Raw genomic sequence first — 13108 nt, 5'->3', positions numbered from 1 at the left:
ATATGTTGACCTGCCATGCAGTTCGTTGGCAAGCGTATTTAAAAGACCCACACCAAAGAACAAAGAGGACCTCTCCTTGCTCCTCATCAGCTGAGATCTCCAACCCCACTATACCTTCAGTCCTCTCTGAGACCTGCACTGAGAGGAATGAAGGTGTAGAATTAGGTGTGTCACAGCCAAGTACTTGTGGGCAATCTGCTTTCGATACACCGACGTCAGAATGTACCAGGCAAATTTCCCTGCCCCAGTTGCTGCACCGCCGAAAGAAGATCGCTCCCAGCCATCCACATGCCCAGCGGTTGAATGCTAGCTTGGCAAAATTGCTAGCACTTCAACTGCTGCCTTTTCAGTTGGTAGACTCTGTCCCCTTCCGTGAGTTTGTGGAATGTGCGGTTCCTCAGTGGCAAGTACTCAAACACCACTTTTTCTCACAGAAGGTAATTCCGGCTCTCTACCGGCATGTGGAAGGCAATGTCTTGGCCTCGCTGGACAGGGTGGTCAGCGGTAAGGTGCATATTACCGCTGACTCATGGTCCAGAAGGCATGGACAAGGATGTTACCTAAGTTTCACCGTGCATTGGGTGACTCTGCTGGCAGCTGGGAAGGATGCTGGACAAGGTGCAGGAGTGTTGGAGGTTGTTCCGCCACCACGCCTCCAAAATGCCACTACTAATGATTGTGACACACCTCTCTCCTCCACCCCCTCCTCTTCTTCTTCCTCCATGGCCTCTTCCTGTGCTTTGTCCTCGGAACCAGTGGTGCTCCGTAGCCGTTCAAGGGGCTACGCAAGTATGCAGGCCAAAAGATGCCATGTGGTGCTTGAGCTGGTGTGCTTGGGGGACAGGAGCCACACTGGGGCAGAGGTTCTGTCAGCTCTGCAGGGGCAGGTTCAGAGGTGGTTGACGTCACGCCAACTTAAGGCAGGAATGGTGGTTTGCGACAATGGCACCAACCTCCTCTCTGCCCTCCGACAGGGACAAATGACCCATGTGCCCTGTTTGGCTCACGTCCTTAACTTGGTGGTGCAGCGGTTCTTGGGCAGGTACCCGGGCTTACAGGATGTCCTGAGGCAGGCCAGGAAAGTCTGTGTGCATTTCCGCCGGTCATATAATGCCAGTGCTCGGCTGGGAGGCCTCCAAAAGGAGTTTAACCTGCCCAAGAACCGCCTAATCTGTGACATGCCCACCAGGTGGAACTCAACGTTGGTAATGCTGTAGCGGCTGCACACACAGCAGAGGGCCATCAATGAGTACCTGTATGACTATGGCACCAGGACAGGGTCAGGGGAGCTTGTTTTTTTTCCCCACGCCAGTGGGCCATGATCAGGGATGCATGCACTGTCCTGTCACCATTTGAGGAGGCCACAAGGATGGTGAGCAGTGACAGTGCATGCATCAGTGACACTGTCCCCCTTGTCCACCTGTTAGAGCACACGCTGCATGGAATAATGGACAGGGCAGTTGAGGCAGAACAGAGGCAGGAAGAGGAGGACTTCCTTAGCTCTCAAGGCCCCCTTTATCCAGAAAGTGTTCCTGCATGCCCGCCAATCACACAGAAAGAGGACGAGGAGGAGGAGGATTGTGTCAGCATGGAGGTGGAGCCTAGCACTCAGCATCAGCAGAAAACCATGGACTTGTACGTGGCTGGGAGGAGGTGGCTGCGGACCATGTCGTCCTTAGTGACCCAGAGGACTCCAGACCGAATGCCTCAGCAAACCTACGCTGCATGGCCTCCCTGATCCTGCAAAGTCTGCATAAGGATCCTCGTATTCATGGTATCAAGGAAGGACCAATACTGGCTGGCAACCCTCCTTGATCCACGTTACAAGGGTAAGGTTGCGGACCTTATCTTGCCATCGCAGAGGGAGCAGAGGATGAAATATCTTCGGGAGGCCTTGCAGAAAGGTCTGTGCAACGCGTTCCCAGAGACTGGGAGGTTACAAACTCCTGTTTCTGGACAACATGTTGCTGAGGCTTCGGTCAGTCAAAGAAGGAGCGGTGGAGAAGGTGGCTGTCTGACCAATGTGTTCAGAGAATTTTTTGGTCCGCAGCCCCAAGGTATGATCGGTTCCAGCAACCATCGCCAGCGTCTGTTTTACATGGTGCAGGAATACCTAGGGGCAAGATCTGATTGGACACCTTTCCCACCGAAAATCCTCTGGGTTACTGGGTCTTGAGGATGGATCACTGGCCAGAGCTTGCACAGTATGCAATTGAGCTACTGGCATGTCCTGCATCCAGCGTTCTTTCAGAACGCACATTCTGTGCTGCTGGAGGCTTTGTAAGCGATCACAGGGTGCGTCTGTCCACCGACTCGGTCGATCAACTGACCTTCATAAAAATGAATCAGTCTTGGATCACCACCAGCTACCAAGCACCTGATGCTGATGTAACCGAATCATTTTTTTTAAAATCTCAGATCTCTTCAAAGACTGCTGATGCTGAGTGACTATCCTGAGTAATTATCCTCTTCCTCCTCAATGATCAGGCTGATAGCTTGTAAGAACATTTTTGGTTCTGGGTGCCACCACCAGTGCCTAAGGCCCAATTTTTCAGCCCCTGTTTAACAGGGGCGTGTAATTACAATTTTTGATGCAATACTTTGCAGCAGGGCTCGTTTCTGCGTTACAACTAGAGTATCTGTGAGGGGTTGCAGTGTTGTGGCACCAGTGCCTAAGGCCCAATTTTTCAGCCCCTGTTCAACAGGGGCATGTAATTACAATTCTTGATCTAATATTTCACAGCAGGGCCCTGTGAGGGCTTACAGTGTTGTGGCCACAACAACACCTAAGGCCCAAATTTCTGCTGACTATATAGGGCAGGCCCCTACTTTCAAACATCCAACTTACAAACGACTCCTACTTGCAAACGGAAGGAGACAACAGGAAGTGAGATGAAATCTACCCCTAGGAAGGGAAATTCTCTCCTGTAAGAGTTAATATGGGAAAAACGTTTCTCCTTTCCACTGATGCTTTATCACCAATCCTTGTTTCACAAAAAAACCCAAATTTTCAAAAAACATTTGTCATTGGGACAAAAAATGAGGTGAAATCTTCTGAAGAGGAGCACATACAGCAAAACAAATGTCACAGGGGTGATAACCCTTCCCTATGTTTTCCAAAAATCTTAAAATAGATTTTTTGGCTGGAGCTAAACACGTTAAAAATGTACCAGTTCGAAATTACAAACAGATTCTACTTAACAACAAACCTACAGTCCCTGTCTTGTTTGCACCGCCTTTATACTGCTGTTCAGAGTATATAGGGCCTGGTGGCCCCACGCCTTTAATTTTTTTAATTTAGGTGCGGGGTTCCCCTTAATATCCATACAAGACCCAAAGGGCCTGGTAATGGACTGGGGGGTACCCATGCTGTTTGTCTCACTGATTTTCATCCATATTGCCAGGACCCGACATTACATTAAAGCCGCAAGCAGTTTTAAATTACTTTTTTTCCTTTAAAAATGACATTTTGTGCAGGGACTGTTCTAAGCACGGGAAACACGCGCCACTTTACAGGCATACTATAGACACCCCCAGGTACGATATTTAAAGGAATATTTCACTTCTTTTTTTTTTTTTAACTTTAAGCATCATTAAAATCACTGCTCCCGAAAAAACGGAAAAAAAAAGTTTTTTTTGCATTGATACATGTCCCCTGGGGCAGGACCCAGGTCCCCAAACCCTTTTTAGGACAATACCATGCAAATTAGCCTTTAAAATGAGCACTTTTGATTTCGAACATTCCCATAGACGTCAATGGGGTTCTAACGTTCGTGCGAATTTTCGGTCCGTTCACAGGTTCTGGTGCGAACCGAACTGGGGGGTGTTTGGCTCATCCCTAGTCACTGGTCACTGTTAGTGTATGTAGGTAAGGCTGGTCACTGTCAGTGTATGTAGGTCAAGCAGGTCACTGGTCACTGTTAGTGTATGTAGGTCAGGCTGGTCACTGTCAGTGTATGTAGGTCAGGCAGGTCACTGGTCACCGTCAGTGTGTGTAGGTCAGGCAGGTCACTGGTCACTGTCAGTGTATGTAGGTCAGGCAGGTCAGTGTATGTAGGTCAGTGTATAATGTAGGTTATGTAGGTCAGTATATAATGTAGCTCAGTGTATAATGTAGGTCAGGCAGGTCAGTGTATGTACGTCAGTGTAATGGTCACTGGTAAGTCACACAACCCCACCACCCCACCACCCAGCCCAAAAAAAACCCCGCGACACCCCCCTCCCCAGTTCTTGGACTTCGGGCTGAAGCCCCTGGTCTTTTCGCCACTGCCACCTAGCGACGCCTCTGGTGAACAGGGTGCTTGAAAACAGTATTAACCACTGTGCATCCACTTCAGTGTTGTCCACCACCAGAGGTACAGGCCGCTGGTGGTGGACAACACTGAAGTGGATGCACAGTGGTTAATACTGTTTTCAAGCACCCTGTTTACTATCATGGAGTCTTCTTTCTTCCTGTTGGTTTATCAGCTGATAACAACTTTTTGCTTCAAGAATCTTCACACTCTGAGACTTTCTGTTGTTCTGTGTTTTAGTAGTAGTTTCATCTGAGCGCTGCACTGCTTTTTTATCTGTGTTTGACTGAACTATTGTTTTATATTGACTTTCAGTGTTCAGCTGCATACTGTTAGTATTGGTTTTGCACTGTCTGATTCTTTTTTACTGCTTTGGGGTTCATCGACTTCTTGAATCCTCTTGTATGAACAATGTACGGTTGTAACTCTTGATTGTATATAGTTTTTTGTAAATTGTTTTAATCATGTTCTTCTATTAATAAAATGTTATTTTTCATATAATTCCTGCCTAATCCTTGGGTACCAAGATAGTCCTATTTCCTCCATTCTACCAGGGGCATGTTTGGGCCAGCCCCATGTATTTTGTCTCAATATCAAACCATTATGGGCGATGATACCAGTCCCTACCTTTTGATCAAATAGTTTGTGGCATTTCTTTAAATTACAAGTATATAGATATTATATTATGCTTGGGAATTTTGGTGTCCACATTGCTCGATATTCTATGTATCACAAACACATTAGCAGTCTTTCCATGTGAGCTACAGTTCTCTATTCCAAATGATAAAAGCACTAGGCACAATTTCCTGTTCATACTGAAGTGTACAAGCCTCTTGAATGGACTGTACAATTCCCATATACTAGAAGGTTCTAGTATAACAAGTCTCACATAATACACCACCGAACTGAACTGATTACAAAGTCACAGCAACTTCCACTTCATTTCATAACGTCTATCAACCCCGCCCCAAACCCCCTCGTAACCCCGCCCCGATCCAGCCCACTCCTACTCCCTCTCCCTATAGAATTCATGTAGTTGTCCAAGTTGTGCCATGCTCCTGTCATTGTAACCCCGCCCACTCAGTGTTATTCCCTTCCTGCTTCCCAGACACATATATTAACCCAGCAGTTTATTATTTACACACTTCGTGATACTTTCACATGGAGAGCAAACTGACAAACAACAGTGACAACATGACACTGGAAGATCTCCTCTCCTTCTCTAACTTCCAGGAACTCTATGCAGAGGACTATGGCTATGGAGGCACCATCAATGACATGAGAAAGAGGGAGTTCAGCAGGATTGGAGGTAAGATTTCTCATACTAAAGGTAATTAGAGAAGCTCAAAAACTCACCCAACTAGTCAGATTATACTGATAACAAGTGTTCTGACATGCTGCACATGTAGAAAACATTGATCTGTCCAAAGGACGTTTGAGTGTGTATACAGTATGTGTGTGTGTGTGTATCTATATTTCTATATATATATAGATATCTATATATAGATATATATATACTGTATACAATATTTGCAGGCTTGCTGCATTGTTTTACAAGTGGACAGGCCAATTATTTTAAGGGCCTGTTCACACCATAATGCACATATGCAGCTATAAAAACACCTCTTTAGCCTGCAGTCACATGCGTTTCTGTGCATTTACATATTAGGGACGCTTATTTGGGGAAAAAAAAGTTCAACTAAGCATAGGCTTTAACTGCAAAACATTTTATAGCTGTAACCAAAATCAAAAACACTAAAATCATGCAAAAGAGACAATTCAAATGAAAAGAAACAATTCATTACACCCACTTCATTATAGGTATATATAAAGAAATGTCATTCTTAATTTTTTATTTTTTTTTCAAGCATGAAATCTCCATCTCGATGAGGTTTAGGGATGTGATGATTCACTTTAAATTTCAATTGTTTAGGAACATATCCTGTTTTCAAAAAATGTCTAATTGGATAGTTATCCAGTGTACAATATTTTTGTGGCCACACAAGCATTCAATCAAATATATTACAAATGTTGATTGACTTGTCAGATAATACATTTCTTAGTGTTGTCATAATTGATAAAGGTAGAACCTTCCACAATGATGTCACTTTCAAAACATGTAAGGCAAGGAAATGATCCAAGTCCCTGAGCACCGAGTAAGAAGGTTAGCCTTAGCCCCCCATTCATATTGGGCCGATTTTGACATGCGATTTGACATGTCAAATCGAATGCCAAATCGCAACCTATTGCCGCCAATCGCGAATCGGTGCAACGTCGACTTTGTGGCACCGTACCTATTCCCAAAAGTAGTTCCTGCACTACATTTGCCGATTTCGCGCGGGGGGTGATTTCAATAGACATCTGTGCGTTTCTATGCATTTTTCTGCATAGTTTTCTTTTTCTATTAAAGCATGTTTCCTCTATTGTTGTGGGTGAGAGGTGCATTGCAGTGAGGTGCATTTATGCACCTTTAGCCTTGGTTTCATTCCCGCGTGTCAGTTCCGACTTCAGGGGCGATTTCAGAGACATCTGTGTGGGTTCCTGCACAAATGTCAATAGAAATCGCACCCTGAAATTGCCAAAAGTAGTACAGAAACTACTTTTGGGAATCGGTGCGGCACCGTAAATGTGGGGTCACACCGATTCGGACACTGCCGTTGCAGGCAATTGCTGCTGATTTGGCATGCGATTTGACATGTCAAATCGCATGCCAAATTGCATCAATGTGAACCAGGGCTTACACACATTTATGCACAATTCTGTGCGATACAATGCAAACAGTATTGCATTTTATCGCACATCTCTGGAACACATATAAACTCAGCATTGTAGTGTGAATAACTATTGTTTTCTATGTGCTATTTCAGTTATGTGTGTTCTAGGGTTGTCCCGATACTAGTATCAGTATCGGGACATATACCGAGCATTTGTGCGAGTACTTGTACTCGCACAAATGCTCTCGATGCCTAATCTAATACCTGGGAGAGGCGGTTCAACTGGAAGTCAGCGGGCGAAACAAGGGAAGTGTCCTGACGCCCATCTTGGTACACCCTGCACTCAGCCACAGTAAGCCAGCAGCGGACTTCTTGTTACACCCAGCCCATATAGTTTGGGCTGGGTGTAAAAACATGTCTGCTGCTGCTTTTATGCGGCCGAGTGCAAGGAGTACCAAGATGGGTGTCGCAGACAGCCTTTCCTCTCATGTCATTTATTGCTGGCTGCATTTCAGTGCCCGCCCATAAGTGCCACCTATCTGTGCCCAATGCCCATAAGTGCCATCTATCAGTGCCAGACATCTGTCAGTGCCATCTATTAGTGCCAGCCATCAGTCAGTGCTGCATATTAGAGCCACCTAATCCTATCAGTGCTCATCAGTGTTGCTTAATCAGTGCCACCTATCAGTGCTCATCAGTGCTGCATATCAGTGCCACCAAATCTGTATTGTGCTTTGAAAACTGTCACATAACATTAAAAAAAAAGTATTGGTAATCGGTATCAGCGAGTACTTGGAAAAAAAAAGTATTGGTACTTGTACTCGGTCTTAAAAAAGTGGTATTGGTACAACCCTAGTGTGTTTATCCAGGGAGGAAATATGCAGGTAACTACACGTAGTGTAAATAGGCCCTTGCTGTGTCTCTTACTTGGGTTTGGAGATCGGGCGTGAAATCCTACATGCCAGATCCTGCCAGGAAGCTGACATTGTTCAATGCTAATTACAGGCAGTGAGACATTTCTCGATCTGTGCAACTGCAGACCTGGTGGGGTTGGGCATGTGGGATTTTGAACACGCCGGAGCCCATCTCTACTTGGGTTGTCCTGCAGAAATTTATACGAATGGTGGCCATACACACAAATAATAGGTCTAAAGTTGACAGCTCATTTAATCAATATAACACGCACAGGGAGGTATTAGGAGTTAAGATATGGTCATAACTTACATTTATAAAACATCATCGCATCTCTGTTTGCATCATGTAATCTCATAATACGATCTTTTTCATGAGCAAGTACCTCGTTGCTAACTGATGCAAAATAATCAATACTATTCCATTCTGGCCAATCAATTCCGTTTGATTTATTATGATCAAAATTCAGTCTAAAATGATTGGATGGGAAGTTAATGCTATTTGATTGTTTGCAGATTCGATAAATGTTAAATGCACATAGATTGGATAGAGGAATCGAATTGTGTATGGCGATTTTGAAATACATGTACACAGACAGACAATTAGCCCCTTCACGCCACTTCCCAGCAGCCCTTTAAGTGACTTCTGTATCACATGATGGGCTCCTGTTCAGAAGCCAAGAACGAGAGTTGTTGGTGACATCTATAGTATCTCACAAAAGTTAGTACATCCCTCACATTTTTGTAAATATTTTATTATATCTTTTCATGTGACAACACTGAAATGACACTTTGCTACAATGCTGTTCCCTCAAAATAACTCAACACACAGCTATTCATGTCTAAACCGCCGGCAACAAAAGTGAGTACACCCCTAAGTGAAAATGTCCAGATTAATCCCAAAGTGTCAAAAACATTTTGTGGCCACCATTATTTTCCAGTACTGCCTTAACCCTCTTGGGCATGAAGTTAACCAGAGCTTCACAGGTTGCTACTGGGGTCCTCTTCCACTCCTCCATGACGACATCACAAGGCTGGTGGATGTTAGAGACCTTGCCATTTGAGGGTGCCCCAGAGATGCTCAATAGGGTTTAGGTCTGGACACATGCTTGGCCAGTCCATCACCTTTACCCTCAGCTTCTTTAGCAAGGCAGTGGTCGTCTTGGAGGTGTGTTTTGGGTGGTTATCATGTTGGAATACTGCCCTGTGGCCCAGTCTGCGAAGGGAGGGGATCATGATCGACTTCAGGATGTCACAGTATATGACGGCATTTAAGGTTCCCTCAATGAACTGTAGCTCCCCAGTGTCGGCAGCACTCATGCAGCCCCAGACCATGATACTCCACCACCACCATGCTAGACTGTAGGCAAGACACACTTGTCTTTGTATTCCGCACCTGGTTGTCGCCACACACGCTTGACACGATCGGAACCAAAACAGTTTATTTTGGTCTCATCAGACCACAGGACATGGTTCCAGTAATCCATGTCATCAGTCTGCTTGTCTTCAGCAAAGTGTTTGCGGGCTTTCTTGTGCATCGTCTTTAGAAGAGGCTTTCTTCTGAGATGACAGCCATGCAGACCAATTTGTTCCAGTGTGCGGCGTATGGTCCGAGCACTGACAGGCTGACCCCCCACCCCTTCAGCCTCTGCAGCAATTCTGGCAGCACTCATATGTCTATTTCCCAAAGACAACCTCTGGATATGACGCTGAGCACGAGCACTCAGCATCTTTGGTTGACCATAGTGAGGCCGGTTCTGAGTGGAACCTGTCCTGTTAAACAGCTGTATGGTCTTGGCCACCATGCTGCAGCTCAGTTTCAGGGTCTTGGTAAGCTTCTTATAGCCTAGGCCATCTTTAAATAGAGCAACAATTCTTTTTTCAGATCCTGAGAGTTCTTTGCCATGAGGTGTTATGTTGAACTTCCAGTGACCAGTATCAGAGAGTGAGAGCTATAACACCAAATTTAACACACCTGCTCCCGATTCACACCTGAGACCTTGTAACACTAAGGGTCGGTTCATACTGAGGCAACACGATTTGCAGCGCGACTGCCTCAGGCGACCCAGGACACAACTCAGCGGCGACTTGCAAAACGACTTCTGTATAGAAGTCAATGCAAGTCGCCCCCAAAGTAGTACGGGAACCTTTTTCCAAGTCGGAGCGACTTGCGTCGCTCCGATTAGAATGGTTCCATTGCACAGAACAGGACGCTACTTGTCAGGCAACTAGGTCACCTGACAAGTCGTCCCAGTGTGAACCGAGGCTAACAAGTCACATGACACCGGTGAGCATAGGTGTGCGCCTATTGCATTAGGGTGTGCACCCCAAAGCTCAAACACGTGTGCATGCGTGCATGTATGTATGTGTAAAATATACACACACACTCTTATAAATAAATGTAAAAAAAACATTTAAAATGTATTAAAACATGGACTTGTTAGTATTGCAGAGGTTGGTGTCAGTAGTTATTTATTATTCTATTTTTGTATTATTTTTTACAATTTTTTTTTAGGAGCCCCATTGGGTGGTTTTGGTGAAACATCAGCAGGGGGAATATGCACCGCACGGAGTGATTAGGGTGTGCCTGGGCACACCCGGCACACCCCCTGCGCACGCCTATGCCTGTGAGGGAAAATAGCTAATTGGGCCCAATTTGGACATTTTCACTTAGAGGTGTACTCACTTTTGTTGCCAGTGGTTTAGATATTAATGACTTTGTTGAGTTATTTTGAGGGGACAGCAAATTTACACTGTTATACAAGCTGTATACTCACTACTTTACATTGTAGCAAAATGTCATTTCTTCAGTGTTGTCACATGAAAAGATATAATAAAATATTTACAAAAATGTGAGGGGTGTACTCAGTTTTGTGAGATACTGTATATCAGTGGACTGTAAGTGCACTCTAAGAACACAACCTCAGGCCGCTGTGGATGCCTATGTTCTGGCCCACCTCTACCTGCAGCCGCATATATATGTTTACACTGTCGGCAAGAGATTGAGAATTAAAGCAAATCTTGAAATAAAAAAAAAATAGGTTTAACACTTGCATTGCTTCAATTATTTAAAAAATGTTTGCACATGTTAAAATGCACCATTTAAGGCCTCAAAATTACTTAAACACCCCAAAATGTTCTAGGTTTTCTGAAAGCAGAGACCCTTTGGAATAAAATGGTGGTAGTTTCAAATATTTATTTGACACGATAATTGTGTTGCTTTTTATAAAATCTATATTTTTGGTAAAAAAAATACACTTAAATGAATTTTAGGGTGCACAAACACAATATAATACATAATCATTTGTTAAAAGTTAAAAGATAACGTTGAATCAAATAAACAGTAAACATATTTAAAAAAAACACAGTACCCACAATTGAACATAAGTGATGCCTTAACCCTTTCGCTGTCACCAACGTATGTTACAGCAGCCAGGAGTAAGTAACTCTGAGAAGCTGGCTGACAGATGGAAGCATTTGCTTCCATATACCCAGGGAATGTTCCCCTTACCAGTGTGCAACTTTGTCATTTTCACCGGGCTCTGTGCTGCCATGCTGGTCCCCGGACCAGCATGGCAGTTTCTGCTGGGTAGTGGGGAAGGAAACCAGGTAACGTCCATTTGCTGATCTCTCTACCTAGTAAGATCCCAGAAGTTGCTTGTAAAATGTCACTTCTTGATCCGGCTGTCACTATCCCCAGCCACTGTGGTTGGAGAATATAACATAATTAATGGAGTGCGATCTGCATGCCACTTGCTTTAGTGAAAGGCAAGTGAGACATCAGGGGTCTTTTGGACACCTGATGTCTTATTAATGAGAACCTGCCACAAAAAGTATCACATATGATATGAAGTTTAGTGGAAAAAGTTATACCCAAGCACTTAAAATCCCACCCCCCCCAAAAAAAATTCAAGCCCCTCCGCCCTCACATACATCAGGGGCACTTAAGCTCCATTCACACCTGAGCATACTGGAATCTGCCCGTGATTAGCAGAATAGCGGCAAAACATGGGACACGTTTGTGATGCCATTATTTCCTAATGGCACCCCAAACGTGGTGTGATTTTGCCGCAATTGTCGTGCGACAAAACACGCTAAAATCGCTGCAAAGATGCAACACCAAACGTGCTTGGCACTGTGCCAAAATTTGGTAAATGAGCTTCTTTGGCGCATTTTTGGAGCGGAGTAAGGCCTATTCAAATGAATGGTGCCGCTCCAAAAAACATTAAAAAACTGCTATAAAAAAAAGTGGTGCAGTAGGTGTCGCAGCAGTACGCTTAGGTGTGAATGGAGCCTTACACATGAAAACTTTAATGGCATTAAATTGCATTAGACTTGTTACATATTGCCATGCATGCTGGAGTGAGAACAATAATTCTGCATCCACTATTCATGGTTAACTCTAAACTGATGACCTGTAGGTGCGTATAAAGCATCACCCATAGAAAATTTAGGATACCGATGTTTCACAGGCACACCCAATTCCAAGGCTTGACATGTTGGGTATCTATTTACTCAAGCCCATACGAGTGCCCTCATACCAAGTGGCTTTCTATAGTAGGCACTCGGTGGGGGGGGGGGGGAGCCAGGAGCGCTGGTGGGGGACCAGAGAGGAGGATGATTGTGGCTGCTCTGTGCAAAACCATTACATAGAGCAGATAAGTATGACGAGTGTTGTTTTAAAAAAAAAATTATATGGGTTTACAATCACTTTGGAGGCTAAGTTCACCTTTCCAGAAAACAGCCTGTGCAGTCGAAGTAGATATATATAAAAAAAAAACTGTGCAGCTTTATAAAATGTTTATTACTTTTATTGTCATAATTGTAGGCCATTTCGGCCCCTGTAGAAGGCTGAGTGAAAAATTCCCATTTAGCAGTCCCTTTGTCCCGCCTTGTTGCTAGCATGTGAAAACTATTTGATGTGCACTCCAACATTACAGAAGTGGAAGCCAATGGTTTTTGTGAGGAAGAGGGTTCTGGAGAAGAGGGCTAGTCTTTTTAAACTGCGTCCTAAAACTTGCCCTTACTGTAGTCTACTGAAGAGGTCTTTGTATTCCAGATCATGGAGGTGTGAAGAGACCCTGCATTTGGAATTAGCCTGTACCTGTAATTCTTTTACTTTTATGAGTATCTTAATGGATTTTAATAATAAAGTAATGTCTATGGTATTGCGGTGGTGCATTCACTTCTT

General features: G+C 44.3%; 1 protein-coding gene across 1 annotated transcript in view; it reads left to right on the top strand.

The window, feature by feature from the left end:
- Window positions 1–5358: 5358 nt before the first annotated feature.
- The window catches only part of MOCOS (molybdenum cofactor sulfurase), a 1002829-nt gene continuing 995079 nt past the window's right edge, over window positions 5359–13108 (top strand). The window contains exon 1 of the mRNA XM_073630796.1: window positions 5359–5601. Coding sequence (XP_073486897.1) covers window positions 5454–5601 — 148 coding nt within the window. The 5' untranslated portion in view covers window positions 5359–5453. The remainder of the gene's footprint in view (window positions 5602–13108) is intronic.

Source organism: Aquarana catesbeiana, linkage group LG05, assembly GCF_042186555.1.
Source record: "Aquarana catesbeiana isolate 2022-GZ linkage group LG05, ASM4218655v1, whole genome shotgun sequence".
Taxonomy (NCBI): Eukaryota; Metazoa; Chordata; class Amphibia; order Anura; family Ranidae; genus Aquarana; species Aquarana catesbeiana.
The sequence above is the reverse complement of the archived record's forward strand: the minus strand, read 5'-3'. Positions and strand labels throughout refer to the sequence as shown.